Raw genomic sequence first — 20,322 nt, forward strand, 5'->3', positions numbered from 1 at the left:
ATTTCATCTTTCAGGAGAAAAAACAACTGCAACAAAAGAATGTGCTTCTCCCCCATTCTGGAAGTCAACATGCAGTCTGAATCTAACATTACAGTTCGAGATGCCATTGATGACATCGACACCAACATGTACCAACCACTGTCATATCCATTAAGCTTTCAAGTTTCTCTCACTGGATTTTTGATGTTAGAAATTGTTTTGGGACTTGGCAGCAACCTCACCGTGCTGGTACTTTACTGTATGAAATCCAACTTAATCAATTCTGTCAGTAACATAATTACAATGAACCTTCATGTACTTGATGTAATAATTTGTGTGGGATGTATTCCTCTAACTATAGTTATCCTTCTGCTTTCACTGGAGAGTAACACTGCTCTCATCTGCTGCTTCCATGAGGCTTGCGTCTCTTTTGCAAGCGTTTCAACTGCAATCAACGTCTTTGCTATCACTCTGGACCGATACGACATCTCTGTAAAACCTGCCAATCGAATTCTGACCATGGGAAGGGCTGTGATATTAATGACATCAATATGGATCATTTCACTTTTTTCCTTCCTGATTCCTTTCATTGAAGTAAACTTTTTCAGTCTTCAAAGCGCAAGTACTTGGGAAAATAAGACACTTTTGTGCGTGAGTACAAACGAGTACCACACTGAGCTAGGAATGTACTACCACCTCCTCGTTCAGATTCCAATCTTTTTCTTCACTGTTATAGTAATGCTAATTACATACACCAAAATACTCCAGGCTCTAAATATTCGGATTGGTACAAGATTTACAACGGGACAAAAGAAGAAAGCTAGAAAGAAAAAAACTATTTCTTTGACCACTCAGCATGAGACTACGGACGTGTCTCACAGCAGTGGAGGAAGAAACGTCGTCTTTGGCGTAAGGACTTCTGTGTCTGTCATCATTGCTCTACGCCGAGCTGTAAAACGGCACCGGGAGAGACGAGAACGGCAAAAGAGAGTCTTCAGAATGTCCCTCTTGATTATCTCAACATTCCTTCTCTGCTGGACACCCATCTCTGTTTTAAACACCACCATCTTATGTTTGGGCCCAAGTGACCTTTTGGTAAAGTTGCGATTATGTTTTCTAGTAATGGCATACGGAACAACTATATTTCACCCTCTACTTTATGCATTCACGAGGCAAAAGTTTCAGAAAGTTCTGAAAAGTAAGATGAAAAAGCGAGTTGTTTCAATAGTGGAAGCAGATCCCATGCCAAATAACGCTGTAATACACAACTCATGGATAGAGCCTAAAAGGAACAAAAAGATTACCTTTGAAGACAACGAAGTAAGGCAGAAATGTTTAGTACCTCAGGTTGTCACTGACTAGATTTCAGTATTCACCAAAACACATCAAGCGGAATATTTGAACAAACTGTAGAAAAATACTGCCAAATAAGAAAAACTTTTTTTAACTATTGGCGAGACTGTAAATTTTCAATATGTGTGTTAAATAGAGTAGGTCTTGTATATTCAATTTCTTCATTATGTAAGATATATGTTGCATGGCCGTTTGTTAGCGTAACACCATGTGTATATTTGTCAAAAATATCCAAATCCTCTTTTTTAGAAAATAAATAGCCTTAAAGAAGTGCAAACTTTTAAAAATATTTGTATGGCTCAGTTTCTCTGCAAATATAAAAGAATTTTTAAACAAAAATTCCACTCAGCAATACTTTTCTGAAGCACAAATTCAACACTTTGCATGATATGGTATTTTTAAATTTAATTCATAAACAGTATTGATCAGAGATATTCTGAATGCTATACAGCTAAAACTTGGACACATTTTGACCTCATATTTAGATAGCTACTTATTTCAAATGTCTCCAGCATGCAATTACCATGCATGTGTAGACAAAGCCATTTATGTGATGTCCTTCAATTAATGGTTCAGAATCAGTTAATTTTGATGCGGGGGAAAAAAATTCATGTTGGTCCAAAAATTGACAGTACTTTTAAGAAAAGTAAAAAGTCTTGCATATACAATCTCAGATCCACAGTTTCTACATAGAAAATACACAACTTTGAATAATTACGCAGGAGGGGTGGGAGGGTAAGGGGGAAATACAGGCTAAATGAAGGCAAAAACCACAGACAAAGTTATTGGACTTGATGCTAAAAGACAACCAACGAACAAAGCCATTCCTGTGCAAAGGCTTAAATTTTCACACTGAAGGTTTTAGCTAGACCTCTAGTGTGACACAGGGACCTTTTATACAGAGATTTTTCATTCATACCATCTATCTACATAGATAGATATGGCTGTAAAGTGCCACAGCTAAAGTAGAAGATCATTTTCTTGCCCTCAGTAACTTTTGTATTATTTTGACTTCACTTCTCCTTCAATGATGTTCAGTTCATGCAACTGCTTTGGTCACAAACCAATCACCAATACTGCTAGCTACCCTAGTTCTGTATTTCCTGGATGGCCATAGTATACCATCATCCTACATCCTCTTTTTCATCTTATACCTGCAATGAAGAATCAAGAAGCCCTACGAAGTCATCATCATCCATAGCACTGTAAGCAAGAATTAAGATATTCATCCAAAGAAAACTTTGTTCAGTGGTTTGCACTCTCCCATGCTTAAAAAATTCATCATTTCAATGAACAGTGGCTACATTCATTGACTTAGTTACCAGTTATGGGGGGGAAGGGGAAATAAAACAAAAAACTGCAAATTCTATTAGCATGATTTCACTTGTCTTGTTATATAAACTGCCCAGTGTATCACCAGCTACCAGTATTGGCTTCTATTTAAAAAAAAAAAAAAAAAGCAGAGCATATCCTTGAATATGAGAGCTAGTTTTACTAAAGCATTACATAAAAAATAAGGATTTCTGAAGCACTTTTCTGAAGTTGCATATAAAAAAAAGTGTGGTTTTAAGGGAGCAAAAAGTTATTTTCCATTACACCATTAAATTATTAATCATATGTGTATAGCCCAAACTGTTTTTGTGGTTAAAAAAATAGCAGTACTTGTAATGTACCTTAGTTTACTTAGGCTCATGCCTTAGCTTACCAGAAGACTCAAAAAAATAATACTACAGCTCCATATTTCACAAAGACCAGTCACTTACAATCATCCAAATTCTACCCAGAAGCTCTATTATCTAATTGGTAATAATTCATTATCTAAAATTACTACGTAACATATATTCAAACATAATTTCACTAGCTTTTTTCTAAAAGCTAGCCCAACGACACCTGAATTCAGTTGTACCCACTTGCAGTGTTGATTTCACCCAAGTTATCCCTACTTTCCTACAAGAATTGAAATCCTTCAACTTATTTGAGAGGTTGCAGGAGGGAAGTAAACTTCATGGTTTTATGCAAGAAGCTTTTCTCTTTTTTTTTTTTTTAAATCCCATATGCTCCAAATTTATCACTTCAAAAACATTCTTTCAGGAATAAGCTCTTCTGAAAAGAAATGTACCCAAAACACCTAAGCAGGAACTGTATTTTTTCTTTTTTGTAACACTCCTTCCTTTCTCTGCCTAGCTATCCCTCTGTATTCTGAACACTAGAAGGAGGAGAAAGTGGGATCTCTAGGGTTAAAGGCATAATACGATTTAACTGATTATTATCTTCCAATAAAGCATTCTTAAATCGATTAAAAATATTATTCATTTATTTAAAAAGAAAAAAAGAAAACATAATGACCACAACACATGAATAAGCTTGCATCATGCCCTTATCTGAAATAAGCATTTAAGAAAAGCTTTCAGACTTGAAATGTTTCTTGACAATATGATTTTACTTTTTAAAATTAAAAAAATCCTCAAGAACTACACGTTTAGTGTTAAAAGCTCATTCATTAGAAAGTCAGATTCAATGAAGCAGTACTTCATAACAAAGAGAAAATGCAGCCTAGGAATTAGTCAGAGAGATTAAGTCAGGTTTTAAAGGCTATGTCGATCACAGTCATTGATTGCCTTTAAGAATATAAGCAAGTTCATTTTTACATTTACTATTCTTCATCTTTCATTGAAGAAAGAAAAAAAAGGACTTATGTTAGAGTACACTTTGAAGTCTGCAGAAGAAAATTCTGCATAGAGCAGGGAGTAATACAAGAACATGTGCAATCCTATATACATGCAGGAGTCATAAAACAGAATCATACATGACCTGTACCACAAAGGCGACAGATTTAACACAAACAAGACAAAATAAAGAGTAACTAGTGAAGGAACACTGTATATCCTACAGATACAGAGGAAGATTTTAGGAGGGATATGAAGGTGTGCCGTGGGTGCTTGACAGACAGACTAAAACAGAATCCAAAAACAGGCAGCATCACTGGAGAAAAAAGGGCAAATATATGCCACAGTATTGTACAATAAGAAGCCCACTACATTCTTAAAAATGATCTCACCACAGTGAGTCATTAGTTCAATTACATTTCACACCAGTCAGCCTAAGGCAAGCAGAATTGTACAGGACTCTAAAAATATTAATTCCAGCAAATACGTCTCAGAAACACAAGCAACCACCACCAGTTTCCGCACGTTTTCTGTCCCTGAAGTATTAACTGGTATCTGACTATGTTGTCTTTTAACTTCAAATGCATTTCCATTCAATTTTACATTGTCAAATGAGGTTAGCCCACACTAAAACCACAAAAAAGCAGAGTACAGTGCCAGTATCTATTAGAATATTCAAGAAGCACACCTTAACACACTAGTACATCACAAACCAGTGAAATAGAAATGTAAATACATCACAAATATCTAGTTTCAAGTTGGCAACAATTTTTACAGATTACAAGGTACTGCTACATGGGCAGAAGTTCTGTTTGCTTCATTAATGCCAGAGGAATAAGAATCACTTCAGTGATTTCTAAATATATTAGATTAAAAATGTATGCATCCGGATACGTATTAGATCAATACACCTCCCTTCCTTCATTGCTGCATAAATACACACATGTACATAATCCATAATTATTATACATCCACATGCACTAAAAGTGGAGTTCAACATTAGCACCTATTTTATATTTATATGGAGGTGTTTTTGGTAAGAGTGTCTCCGAACTGGACAGACAGGCACTACGCCCCACCATGCATATACTTAAAAGCCTTCTCTTCCCCGCCACCGCCTTGTTTTTTTGTTTTTTTCTTTTTTAAATAAAATAATACATTCAATAAGCTATATAATTTACCTGGACACAAGGAAGAACTTTTCTGCTCTGTTAACTGTTACGTATACCATATTGCAATGCACATAACAGTTCTTTTTCAACATCAATGTGTGCTAGTCATCAGAATTCTTTGATAGCTGAATATTTGAGACATACATTTGTTTCCTCTGAAGAAAGTGGTTTAGTTACCAATTGCCATTAAACTCTTTTAAAAGGAGAGAATACAGCATTCTTTAGCAAAGTTTCAATGTAGTATACACTAACTTACCCTTCCCTCTCCCATCGTTCAGACAAAATACTTCCAACATATAGGTAAGGACGATCAGCTTCTGCCCTAAAATCTTCCAGCTTTATAACAGCCAAATTCCACTCCCACTTCACACACTCTGCTGTAATATCACTGAATTTATTTGTCTCACACCAACAGGAGAGAAGAATCTGACTCTGTAATTACCTTCTCCTTTTTCTACTTTACAGAACACTCGTGCAATTCAAGAAGCAAAATTAAACACAGGGTTTTGGTTATGCTTTGCCGGAGGGGGTCTGAAAAAAAAAAAAGAAAAAAGAAAAAAGGAAAAAAAACATATATAACAACTGACTAATAGGAAGATCAAAATTGACTCATACCCAGTGAGTGTTAAAGAAGAAGTATGTGAAGTAAGTGGAGAGTATAGGTTAAGAGGAAAAGGGCAGAAGGTGGAAGGAACCGCTGTAAGGCAGCTACGGCCATCAGGACCACAGAAAGGTGGAGGGCAACATGGATTTGCTGTGGAAAGAATGGTAACCTTATTTTTTAGATTATAATAATCAAAAATACAAGAAAAACTTATCTTTGAATCATCGAGTTTGATGAGAGCACCGAGAGCATGCATTATTCTACTACCTCTTTTCCTAGAGATAAACTATACATTTTACTGAGTACAAAGTACATACAGAGTACCTTCATTCCAAGAACAGACCTGAAAATAAAATGTTATTAGATGTCTGTTCCCAGTGACAAATTTTCAAAAATGCTATTGAATTTTCCCTCAAATCAGTATTGGTCAGATAACTTCAGTTTGTCTTGATGCTTCAAGTGTGTTTCACTACCACAGTATGTTTTCAATTACCACTTCTTTACCTCAATTTAATTATTTTTGTAGAGTAATAAATTGAAGGAGAAATATCATTAGACATCTTTATGTTCTTTGCTAAAATTACACTTCAGTGATTATTATAAAATGAGCCAGAACGGAAGAAATATCTTCCTGTGTATTTACTTTATAGATTTCTGTATCAGCTGTTTTCCTATTTCCAAAGAAATTCTCACACAATGAAAAGAAATTTAGTTGAAATGAAGAAACAGAAGATTTACAGTGAAAGTTCTGTGGTAGGTACAGAACCTGAAATTATTAAAACATAATTTATTTTTTATAGTTTGAATTAATTATATCCTTTGAATATAAGCATTTCTATATCCTCATTCTGATTCCTGACACTGCACAGCCAGGCAAGCAGGCGGGCAGGCTGACAGCACAAAACTGTTGGCAAACAGCACGCCCTTGTTTCCTTTCCAAGCTGGGTTTTTGGAAGTATACGTTTGGTTTCTGCTACCCTGCTATGATCTCTAACTTCCTACCCTATCTTGCAACAGTTTAACTTGATACCACATCTAATAAACAAATCAATGTGACTGCTGAAACAACATTATTGCTGTAAAATCTGTCACTCTGGCTATGTCAGACTGTTATTAACAGAGCAATATTAGCACAGCTTTACTTTCAACTGTACTAGTAACTCTCACAATCTGTTGTGGGATTTTACTTCAAATTAAACTCAATTTAAACTTAATTAGTAGGGGAGGGGGAAAAGCACAATAACTGATGACAACCTATTGCTATTCTGTACCATGGTTGTCTTCCAAATCTTATTTCAAGATATTTTTCATAAATTTTTCATAAATCCCTGTCACAATTAAACAGAGAAGGAAGGAAGAAGTAGAAAAAAAGGACAGCTTCCCACATTAGTAAATTACTACAAATACCAGTGATGCTTTGTGCACTAGGTTGCATTTACCAGCGTGCTGAAAACATGCATAAGGAAAAAGAAAATGGGAAAGGAACACTATTTGCAACGTATGTACGATCACAAAACAAGAGGTGAATGTGAGCACTGCTCTTGTAAAATACCTTAACAATAATGAGGAAGATCTAGTATCCCTGCTAACAGCTCTAATAGCCAGTAAGTGAGACCTATCAATGAATGAGAAAGAACAAAACAAAAGATGTGAAAAGAATTTGTGGGCAAAGCAAAGGTTTTAACAGAGTTATGTGGTTCAACAACAACAGTGGCTTCCACAGACTAAACAGCTAACCCAGAAAGAACTCTCATGGAAAACTAATTTTTTGTATTTTACCAAAATACCACACACCTGCACATATATGGAGTACAATATAGCTAAAATAAGAAGATTTAGCATATGTATTTGTTGCTACTGCAGTCAGTAAGGTATTTCATGAAAGATTTTTTTCAGCTACAACAGACTTTCTAGGAGTATATTTGCATGTAACAAAAACAACAAGATTCTTACTTGAATTATAAATTCATCTTCTGAACAGTTACCAAGCAAACGTCAAATCGTAAGAAATTTCCAAATTGCGTGAATCACTTCATTTTCTATGTTTAAATGGGAACAGTTAAGTTTAATAATTTTGACCATATGAGGTTATATGCCCATAAATATAAAATGGAGATGGAGCTACACAGCTCATCTGCAGACATATCAAACATGGATAAAGCACAAACAAGTGCACATGAAGAGAAGTTAAAAGACATCGTTAAAAAGATTAATGTATTCAGAAGCTTCTGACAAATCTTGCCTCAGTTGTACAGCTTACAGTGCAGATTCCAGAAGCAGTTTAAATAAAGTGAAATAAAAGTGGGAAACTTTTGATTCAGTCACTAAGACTTTGTTATCCCCCAATTTTGTTTCAATCAAAAATCTCAAGTTTCTATAACCATGCTGTTCTTCAGCTGAAGAGGGTCTACCTTTAAGATAACAAAGCCAGTAATCAGATTTGGTGCCTCTGAGCAATGGAAGGTTGGACCTGAATGGTAAACAAATAAAAAGACTGGACTACTTTACTTTTCAAACCATAATTGAGAAGAGTCCATAAAATTCTTGATGAAACCAGTATTTGAAAATTACATGCATGAATTGGGAGACAAAAAGGAAAAATTGCTCCTCTGAAAACAGCCTATTTTTAAAGTTGTTTCCTATGTGCAAGAATTAAATCTTACTCTACACTACTCCTTACTTTCTATTACATACAGCAACACCTTCACTGATCTTTACAGCAAGGCAGAAATGACAGTTAAAGGAATACTGGCTCCTATCCAGGACCTGAACAAAGATTAGACTTCAGTCTTCTTTTCATAGCTACTTGGTTAGATTTTTTTTAACCTGAACTAGCTCACACTTTACTTAGAAATGAACAGGATAAAATTGGTTATTACATTTAAGATTTGAACAACCACTATTTATTTGAGGAATTACAACAGAATTGTGTACACAATCTCATTTTTCAATAATTTCAGACTTCTGAATTTGCCAGGCCTTATTTTCCAGTCCTTAGCTTTTGTCATTTCTTTCTCTGCTAATCAAAGAGCCCTTCTGCGACCCTGTATTTTCTTCCCATGAATGCACCTCTACAGTCTTAATCTTCAAGAAAAAGAGCCCATTTAACCTCCTACTGTGAAGTATATAATTGCATTTATTCACAGGTATCCACAAAACTATGTTTTTATCTGTACAGCACAATTCCCTATACCAATTGCAGAAGCAGATTTGCTTGACATAGCTGCATGAATGCTAGAACAGAAACAACACTGGTAAAGCAATCCCAGCATGGATGCAGTCCGATTCCCATGCTTTACAGAAGTTTAGTACCATATTTTCATATTTGTAAAAACAGAGATCATACTTTTTTCTTTTTTTTATTTAAAAAGCACGTTATGTGTACATGTTGAACATTCAAGGTGCTCTGCCCATTCACAGCTGCTTCTCCTCCAGTAGTCTGCCTTAATCTGAGGTGTACACCCATAGAAAACTACCACTACCTTACTTACTTCTGTTCCTCTCTTCCCGCTCCCCTAGTAACAAAATTATCTACCATGAATGTAGAGCAACAGTGAGGTGAGGAGGAGATGCCTTTTTAAATACTTACTTAGGGAAACAATACCTTAAGGGAGATTTGAGTCATCTAAATTGTAGATTATGCACATAAAATAAATCTAAAACACATCTACACAATTTCTTTAATCAACTAAGTAATCAAAACAAATTTGTTCAACGAAACATATTTTCCATAAAAATGTAATTGACTATCATTAATTCAGCTTTACAGCCGTGCATTTTTCTTTCAAATGAATTCAACTTCTCTAATATTTTGCTACAGCAGCTTTGTGTCTACTGACTTTGATTTCAACAGAAATATCCTGTTTCTCCTTCTGAAAGTTGGAACAACACAAGTTGGACTTTCCCCTTCCCCATTCAATAAGGAGTTACAAATGAATGGCCCTGGGAAGTTACACATTTGTGCAACATCCTCCTAGTTATTGTTGGATTACAAGGTATGGTTACATTACAGAAAAACAAGTTATCTTGCCTCCAAAAATAAAGCAAGAGCATTCACCGAAAAATCCTCCTATTCTAAATCTTTACGAACAATCTGGGATATTAGTATACAACCTGTATATTAATAAGATTATTCCATGGTAGGTGTCTTTCTGGTTCCCACCAGCCATGGATGTTTCTGCAGTATTTTAAATTGATCATATCTATACTTTACACTTGTAATGCATTCAGTTGTGTTTATACATTGTTTTCCAATTATAGTTGTTGTCTTTGCTTTGTCAGTGTATTAGAACAGGCCTTTAGCCAGGACTACCCTCTTTCTTGATTGCCAAAAAGCCAGTATTTCACAATCTAATATAGTCTTCTCACTAAGCTTTCAACTTTCAAGTTTGTCTAAATACATTTGTCCAAACTACTGAACAGAAGATCCTCTGCATTGGAAAATTAACTCTTTCAAAAATGAAACATTAAACACTGGGTCTATTCTCAGTTTGCCCTATGCATCACAACTCACCACTCTGGCAACAAGTGACTTCCAAATCCAGTAAGTTTGTTTATTATAAGAGAATCCAGAATAACGTTTCTCCTTGTTGGTAATTCCTCTGTTAGAAATGGGTGGGTTTTTACCACTGGCCATAGAGGATAAATAGTGTAGGCTGCCAACACCATTCTTCCACACATCTCAGAAACATGCTTAGACAGCAACACTTCCATTTTTCTGGTTTAATTCAGTGGGTTGTGAAAGTAACATCTTTTGGATTTTGTTAGCTGGGTCTATGTGCATTTACAGATACTTCTACTGTAACTTCTCATTCTGTTACCCCTAATGAAACTTTCCAAACATGATTTGTGACCATCATTATTTGAACTTCTAGTGACCATTTTAATCAAATGCGTGCTTCTTTTTCTTGGTGGTCACAAGTTACCTGTCCATTTCATCCATATCTATTTTCTTTCACTCTATTTCTGAATCTGGTTGTTCAAAAAACAAAACAAAACAAAAAATCTGTTTTCTCAGACACTTACACAATACTGAAGTGCTATTTCTGAACTAACCATGTTGTTTTTCAGTACAGCCACCAGGTTACACACTAATAAATGCTTCAGTCCCAGCAGAAAGAAAAAGATCAATATTATGAACTGCTTCTCAGTGTTATTTCCTCGACCACTAAACAACTGATTTCACCATTGGCCACAGATAAACAAAAGAAAGCACACATCCTCCCAGCTACCTTCAGCCAACTCCCCTAGAAAAAATATGTGTGACATTTCCCCACACCTTCCCATGAGGAAGTGATTATCTATTGAACTCAAACCACTGAGTCTGATCACCTTAGAGATCATTACTCTGGTTCTGGGAGAACTAGCCTGCAGCTTACTATTGGATTTCCATGTACGTAAATGCTCGGGAAAGGAAGAGGAGAACAGAGAAAGTTATAAATGCCCATTCCTACCAGAGCTTTGTGCATAAGCAGACCTGCCTGAAATGTAAAATTGCCATTTCCTTGTAGAAACCTCCACACAGAGCTGAACAGACGACTAGATCCACGTTCCTTCGGATGCATCATTCCATCTGTAAACGGTGTCAAACTCTACAGAACTTAATTTTTCCATACTAGTTGTTAGTGTCACCGACTTACTTGTTTATAATAGGTACTCTGAGTCCTAGCTCTTAACTGTTTACTTAAACTTTTATACCTATTGAAATACAGTGAGAATATACCACCACTCAATTTAGAGATGACATCTCTCTGCTTTGCTGATATCCCTGCATTCACTTATTATTTTAAATTAGGTAATCCAACTTGCTTTTCTCTTCATGAACATACACAGACATCTGTGAGGTTTTTTCTTTGTTTATATAATATGTAAAAGACACTACAAATTCTTTTCAAACTCTTGCCAGCTATTCTTACTCTCTACAACGTATTGAAAATTCACAATGCAAAAAGACAATCTTTCAGAGATTCACAGCTAACCTCTGTCTCTCTTCCCTTCTCTCTCAGCCAAAAGTAATTCTTTTAAACTATTTTCTCTTCTTTGGCATGCCCTTTTTTTATTTTTTTTTTAAACTAATACAGACTTTTAAAGTCAGTGCCCAAAAAATTGCTAGATTCAAAGGCAGACAGAGCTTGCAGATATCTTTGGGTCTTGATAATTTTTGTATGTCCCCTGGAAACAGAGACCCATAGCTTTCATTTCTACTTTTAATTATGTAGTTCTGTTAAAAAAGTATGACTATGCAGTAACAGAATACTTTGTCTCAAAACTCAAAGATGCCCTGAGATCTGTACTAGTTACACAATCATAACTGTTTCAAAGTAGTTTTAAAAATAAAAAAAAACCTCTCAAGTATTTATCCTGTACTTGGCTAAACACAAGCATTCACAACTACAAGATTATCTATGTTACTGGTTCTTCCAAATCCTTTCATATCTCCGCTCTCCTGACACAGCCTAGCTAACACACACAAAAATACTTACTGTTCAAACACTTAAAATGATCAAGGGGTCAAGCAAAAACAAGGTCCAAACACCCTTACCAGCTGGGATACCATCCTTCTGGTGGGGAACAAGTATTCCTTAATAGCAAAACAGAAACAGGTTTGGTATAATTCCTCCCTGCTCTATAGGGATACTTTGAGAAGAGAGCAGAAGGGGAATTTTGCAATTGGAGAAACAGAATATAAGTATAGTTTTTAGATTTTAAGAGTCACACATTTAAATTCACTAATTGCAAAACAAACAAAAACTGGAAAAAACCCACCTTATGAGACTTGGCCTTCACATTTAAGCTCATTAATGAGAGAAGATAGGATAGTGTAACTACCAAGACCTCCTTCCACAACTTCCCTCTTCCATCACTCCTTCTGTTCTTCATTTCCAGCCAGCTCCTCTTTCGAAATTCCCAAGTCCCTCTGTTTCAACCTTACCCAGGTGTGCTACAAACCCCAGATACATCCTCTGGCTCTCAAAGCCCCAGACCATCTGATACATTACCAAACCAGAAAGAAAATACTGTAGTTTCAGTGTTTTTAAGAAATAAGAAGTACTGGCTTAATCTCAAACACAGAACTGAATGTGCTACCAGGGCAAACACGCTTCATGCCTCACGCAGATGACAGTACACGACAGAGTTCAAATGCATATTAACTCAGTTGCATGACTGGTGCAGCTACTCTGCTGTCCTGACAATAATTCCCCTCCTAGCAGAAAACACTTTCTGGTAGTCCCCTTCCTTAGTTCTTCTCCACTACCGTTTCTTCCCCACTGGAGTCCTTTGAATTGTTGGAAGCAAATAAATAAAGAGCTGTCAGGCCCCAGATTATACTCTGTACCAGCTGAAGCCTAGCTCAGTGTAATATCGGCCTACAACCAAAACTTCCTGTGCTCGTTTTGCCTGAAATAGAGTTAATTTTCTTCACAGTAGCTAGTATGGGGCTATGTTTTGGATTTGGGCTGGGAACAGCGTTGCTAACACAGGGATGTTTCAGTCACTGCTGAGCAGTGCTTACACAGAGTCAGGGCCTTTTCTGCCTCTCACCCCACCCCACCAGCGAGCAGGCTGGGGGTGCGCAAGAAGCTGGGAGGGGACACAGCCGGGACAGCTGACCCCAGCTGACCCAAGGGATATCCCACACCACATGACATCATGCTCAGCATATAAAGCTGGGGGACGAAGAAGGAAGGGGAGGACATTTGGAGTGATGGCGTTTGCCTTCCCAAGTCACCGTTAGGCGTGACGGAGCCCTGCTTTCCTGGAGATGGCTGAACCCCTGCCTGCCCATGGGAAGTGGTGAATGAATTCCTTGTCTTGCTTTGCTTGTGTGTGCGGCTTTTGCTTTACCTATTAAACTGTCTTTATCTCAACCCACGAGTTTTCTCACTTTTACTCTTCTGATTCTCTCCCCCATCCCACTGGATGGAGGAGTGAGCGAACGGCTGTGTAGGCCTTAGCTGTTGGCTGGGGTTAAACCACGACACTTCTATACATTAGATCATGACAGTAATAATCATAATTGATATTAATAATGAAATGGTAGCAATCAGATTCAGAGTAACAGATGACAAGGAGGTTGAAAGAGCAAAGCTTTCGAGAAATGTAAGGAAGAAAAGGTGTGGACATCTGTAACTGGGAGCAAGAAAGAGCAAAGACACAAAATAGTCTTTGATGGGACCGGAATCAGGATAAAAACTGTTAGAAATACTCCATGTGTTACAGCAAAGGCAACTTGAACACACTGTAATTAACTTCTGGCACAGCCTTGCTAATGGGACATCAATAGCATACCTCTCAGGAACAGGTTACCTCAAGACAGAAAGCGGAGTACTAAATCCGTTTTAAAATATCTGATATACAGCCCTCTGACAAAGTCTATATACTCGAGACTAAAATTACCAAATGCTTAATAATACAGCAAAATCAAATTCTTCGAGTAGTTATAACTAAAAGACTAATCTCATCAAAACCAGAAATCAGCTTAATGCTAACATGAAAAAATAGTTTCATAATTCACTCAATATGGCAAATGTGAAACATGTTTATGGCCATTTAAAGGAAAGTAGACATCAAGAAAACCCACCGTTACAATTATACCTGGATTCATTTTCTAGAGCTGTATGCATAAAAAAAATTAAATTTCCAGAGATCAGAACAGTTATGACTTTGGAAAACAGTGACACAGCAATGAAACTACAATGAGGCTACATTCACAAAAACCAAACTTTTGAAAACCTGAGGAAATATAAATTCAAGCCCTGCTAATTTAAAGGTTATGTTGAAAAACAAAATTCCAACAGGATATTTTTTTCTTGTATCAATTCAAACTTAGTCTTTTCTATCATGTGCCTATAATTATTTAGTGTCTTCTACTCAAAACGGTTAGAAAAATAATGCATGCCACAGATTAAGTAAAACATACCAACTATTTACATAAAATGTTTTGTCTACCATAAGGTTTCCAAGCTAGGAATCCTAATCACAGCAAAACACAATTTGATGATAAAATCTGTATGTTCTGTCTTCCCTGTTCAAAAAGGATAAAGAGCCTCTTACTAATGAAAAATTGTATTAAGTTTTGCAAGTCATTTTGTTATATGCATATTAATTCAGTATCGTAAAGTGAATAGGTCAAATTAATGAACTTGTTACATATTATCAAGATTTTTCTTTATTTATTTCAAAAGCCAACAAGAAATAAATTCATATCCACAGAAGCTCCTTAACTCTGCATAAAAGGTAAAGATGGCATAAAATAAGACAGCCTAGAACAAGATTGTTGTACACGTAATTGAAACAGAGAAAGAAATAAGTGGGTGGTATAGCAACTACAGAAGAGCACACGGACTAGCTTCTACACTCATTACACAAAGTATTTGGTTATACAGCATAATTCATGAAATAACACGACTCAGCAGAAGCTTGAATAGCTCTTCCTTTTACATTAATTTACAATAAATCAAGTAGTGACTTCAGCAAACATGAAGCCAGGAACAATACTAAGAAAATAACAAGATCTTCTTAGTAACCAAGAGGATTTTTTGTTAGTACTAACTATCCATAGCTTTCATGGCACTCCTTTCCTTGAAAAGACAGATCAACTAATAAAACCAGAACCTTTCTAAACATAGTAAATTGAAGCATTACAAATATGCTTTTTTCTGTTTCTTTATTGATGTATAAGATAAGAATTTCAATTACTTCTGTTGTATAAACGTAAGCTGAATGCTTCTATCAACATTATCACATTAAAAATAAAGAATAATTATTTTGCAATATATCTGACTGTCACAGAATAACCAGTATTATCCATGAGAAACATAGCACCTGGTATATAGGTATTTATTTATTTATTATTACACAATTACTTTGTGATTAAATGCACTCTTAACCATATACAGTTAATCACAATGTAACTAGAGCAACAGGCCATCATTTTCAGTTTTTACCAGAGATGCTGAAGAAAAGCAGTTCAGATGGTGTATTCTATATGTATTTCACATGTGACGCTGGCTTCACATTTTTAAAATTTTTTGTAAGTCTGATTTTGGAAAAATTAAGCTTTTATATAAAAGAGTTCTCAGTTTCCAAACAGTTCAAGACTCTTTGTTTTAAAGCTACAAATATTAAGGCTTTTAAATTATTTGTATGTCTACTCGACCTTCCCACCAGATAGGTTTTTTTGGCCTGGAATACTACAAATAAAACTTTGCTCCACAACTTTTTGCAAAATCTTCCATCTTATGGTAACAGAGCCTCAGGAAAAAACAAAACAAAACAAAATAAAAGCAACCCAACTGAAAGAAACAACATGAAATTGAAGAGCATGGAGATTACACTCAACTGCAGAAAGGCATAGTACATTTTAGCCCAGTTTCAGTGCAGGTCTGGCAGTTACTGTTACCACCACCAGGGACAGAAGAAAAATGTTTTAGCAAGATATTTGCACTTAATATGGATGCAGATGTACCACCTGAAGCAGCGACATTCAAAAATAATGCAGATGGCTCTGAGCCAGTAATGCACTTCAGTCATTCTCAGCAGGACTAATTACCCCAGGCAAAGCATCACGCTAGCATGGCCATGTAATTTCCATTCATCAGATCAGTTCAGTTACCCCTACAGAAGAGTGCATTGTGCTACACAGACATATGCTATATTATTTTAGAGGACACCAGGTCTTGCACAGGGCAGTAAATTGTACTGCATTTAAATCCCTAAGTGAAAGTACCATGAAAGCAACTTTTCCGTCTAGATTGATGAGTTTTGATTCTTACGAGAAACTGCGCACAGCAATATTAGTATCAACAAAGCTGTCTGCTCTGTGTACTAGCAGTGAAAGACCTCACTGACATGACAGTAACCAAGTCCTTCCTCACTTTAATTGCAGCCTGATTCAACATAAGATCTGGCTTGGCAATTGTACACTCTAAATTTTTGCTTGGAATAGAAAAAAAAAAAAATTAAGTTCATTTCTGAATATGATATGGGAAGAAGGCAGCACTGAAAGATAGCTACCATAGTATCTATGGCAGGTGTTCACACAGCTTACCATTGCAAATTTAGTAATACTTGCATACAGATACGTAACGCATATTTAACATTACTTCAAAAAGTGCAGCAGTTGAAATGAAATGGGTTTTATACAACAATATTTAACCTGAAGGACAAATATTACAGTCAGCCAATCTGCAATCACTTCAGAATAAGTCTCTGTTTTAGTCATTTACACTGTTTTAATACCCAGTTAATAAGGCACACTGTGGAAAACACAGGTACAGATAATTCCAACTTGCAAGAGATATGAATGAGATAATCACTATAAAACAAACAAGTATGAACACTTACTACTAAAATGAGTTATTTAAGTTTTCAACAAATTAGAATTCTTGTTTCCTGAATACTGCCTAGCAGTGCTTAGTATTTTGATAAACACAAAACAATATTCATCATCATTCCCAAATATGAACTGTGGCCAGCAGGTCAAAGGAGGCAATTCAGCTCCTCTACTCCACTCTGGTGAAACCCAGCCTGGAGTACTGCGTCCAGCTCTGGGGCCCTCAGCACAAGAAGGACATGGACCTGTTGGAGCGGGTCCAGAGGAGGGCCACCAAAATGATCCGAGGGCTGGAGCACCTCTCCTATGAGGCCAGGCTGAGAGAGTTGGGGTTGTTCAGCCTGGAGAAGAGAAGGCTGCGAGGAGACCTTATTGTGACCTTCCAGTACTTAAAGGGGACTTACAAGAAAGGTGGGGACAGACTTCTTAGTAGGGCCTCTTGCAATAGGACAAGGGGTCACAGTTTTAAACTGAAAGAGGGTAGATTTCAATTGGACATAAGGAAGGTATTTTTTATGATGAGGGTGGTGAAACACTGGCACAGGTTGCCCAGAGAGGTGGTAGATGCCCATCCTTGGAAACATTCAAGGTCAGGACTTTGGAGGACAGGACTCAGGACAATTGGACAGGACTCTGAGCAACCCGATCTAATTGAAGATGTTTCTGCTCATTGCAGGGGGGTTGGACTAGGTGACCTTTAAAGGTCCCTTCCGACCCAAACTATTCTATGATTAAAAACTTACAGGAGTAAATTAACATCTTTCTTAAAAACAGTTGGGTCACTGAGAAATGGATAGCTCGCCTTCCTTCCTGGCAAAGGAAGAAAAAATTTGATACACAACATTTACATTCACATACTCAGTACCACCTTCCTTCTGCTCACTGCATTCTCCTAGAGAATATTGACATAACAGTTTTGAGAGTCAATTTTTGCAGCACTCCAGTAACATGATGAACTGTGTGAAGTTAACTTGAATGTCAGTCACACAGTGAGTAACCAGAAGAGAAGTAATTGTGTCAGATGGGTGAGCTGAAGGTCTTTGAGGAGATTTATCTATTTCATCTGAAGTAGTGATAAGAAGAGGCTGAACTAAAGTGATGGCATGAATTTTCCAGTCACACTGTCCTAATATTCGAAGAGGCATCTGGGCGTAGTGCCCAACAAAGCAACTTGTGGGAAGCAAATTTTATATCAAGCAGTGCAATTAAAAAAAAAAAAAGCACCAAAACCCAAACCCAAACCCAAAACTTCCGTATAATACATTTTCTGTTAACAGAGTTGGGGGCGGGGAGCATCTCAGAGAGAAACAAAGGACTGGTAGCAGGTCAGCTTACTCAGTCCTCCTGCTTCAAGGCAAAAACACATTCATCTAAACTATTCCTGATACATGCTTTGTCTAAACTGCTTTTAAAAAAGCTTCAAATACTGACTTCACAGCTCCCCTGAAATTACCATTACTGGCAGAAACCTTTCCTAACATTTCAGATAAAAATTTTCTTTGCTTCATTTTGGGCCCATTACTTACTGTCTTGATCACAGTGGATATGGAGAGCCATTTACTCCCCATTTGAAAAACTTTTATTTATCTGAAGAATGTTACTCTGCTTCTCAGACCCCTCTTCTCCAAACCAAAGAGCCACACACTTTCCACTTCTGCCTACTGCCCATCCTTGAGGCCTTCTGCCATCATTACTGCTGCACTTAGGACTTTCTCCAATTAACCTACATCTTCCTTGAATGAGGTGCCTCAAAAGGGACTTGATACTCCAGCTGAAGCATGAACAAAAGATTCGTTTCAAGTGCCTTGCACACAACACCCTTCCTTATAAAGATCCGTACAAATTTCATTGCCCACAAATGTCACACTGCTACACAACAAATGAACAGTGGCTTGCACTCAATTCATGAGGAACTATCAAGCCTCTCTGCAGAACTGTTATCCATACAGTCATTTTTCCTTTTTCTACTGTTAACTACAACTGTTTGTTGCTAGGACTTTGCATTTGTCTGGAAGAGAAATGAAGTCAGTTCAGCTAAGACATATCTCCAATTTGCAAAGTATATTCTTTATTCTAATCCTGTTTTCCAACATACTTTCCATTCTTCTCTGCTTGATTATTACTTGTAAATTTAATAAGGATATACCATATTACATCATTCAAATCATTAATGAAAACACAAGCCAGCTGCAGAACACATTTCAACAAAACCCCACTTGATATATTGCTGGGCAATAGTGAACAACTGATGACAACTTTTGGGGTACTGCTTTCTCAAAACTTCTGCATTCATTGCACAACATTTTCACCTGGATTATATTGCTGATCCTGCCAGTGTGACAAGGTGTCAAGAGCCCTATTTAAATCAAACTACAAGACAGTCATTGGTCTCTCTAGTTCTAAGACTTATTATGCTGCCAACAAAGAAAATGTTCTTGGTTAAACTGGATTAATTCTTTATGAATCTATGTGGCCTACTATTTAATAGCACTTTATATTGTAGGCTCCTACAAGTATTTTATTTGTTCTACAGTTTCTTTGCTTAAGGAAGTCAAGTTAGCTTGAGTTGTCTAAATAAAATAGGAGCCAGTGAGTTCTATTTTCAATAAAGCAACCTCTCCCGTCTTCTGGAATCTCATCTCTCTCTCCCCAGGAGTTCCCAAATACAACCACTAAGAACAATGAGGTTACTCTTAAAAGCAGCTGAGATACATTAGGATGAATATTTGTTTTTATAAATATTTATATACATAAATGTACATACATATGCACACAAAGGAACACACTCTTCTTTCTATGGAATAGATCCATGTTTCAACAGCAACAGAGAAAAAGAATTAAAAAAAAATAGACAGGTTTAAAATAGTTGGAAAGATTTTGCTCTGTTTAATGTCATAAACAATTTCAAAGATGGGAAAACACAGACCATGTGACATTACTACAACACATAACTACAACAACTAAGTGTAAAAAGAAACAGTGAATTTTCACAAAGAAATTTCATTCTCTCCCTCTATCAACCATTATTTCGTATTACTGTATGACACAAACTGGGTGACAAGAGATGTAATACTATAGATACCTTCACAATCTTTACAATGGTGTTCCCTTTCAGCGGAAATTCCGGGGTACTACATGTAGTAGGAATACTAGAAAAGCACGCTGAAACAGAGAAACCTCAATACTGGATGAGACAAGGTCCCACCAGTGCAA

At 36.6% G+C, this 20,322-nt stretch overlaps 2 protein-coding genes across 2 annotated transcripts in view; one reads left to right on the top strand and one right to left on the bottom strand.

Moving 5' to 3' along the window:
* Positions 1-20,322, bottom strand: part of COG5 (component of oligomeric golgi complex 5) — a 200,895-nt gene that overhangs the window by 165,131 nt on the left and 15,442 nt on the right. The gene's annotated exons all lie outside the window — the stretch shown is intronic.
* GPR22 (G protein-coupled receptor 22) lies at positions 40-1,341 on the top strand. Its single transcript, XM_009478817.2, has one exon. The coding sequence runs from the start codon at positions 40-42 to the stop codon at positions 1,339-1,341; it is 1,302 nt and encodes a 433-aa protein (XP_009477092.1).

The sequence above is a fragment of the Pelecanus crispus genome, chromosome 1 (assembly GCF_030463565.1).
Source record: "Pelecanus crispus isolate bPelCri1 chromosome 1, bPelCri1.pri, whole genome shotgun sequence".
Classification (NCBI taxonomy): Eukaryota; Metazoa; Chordata; class Aves; order Pelecaniformes; family Pelecanidae; genus Pelecanus; species Pelecanus crispus.

What these genes read in the sequence shown, in the direction of transcription:
- GPR22 (XM_009478817.2), top strand. Translation starts at nt 40, where the DNA reads ATGTGCTTCTCCCCCATTCTGGAAGTCAACATGCAGTCTGAATCTAAC.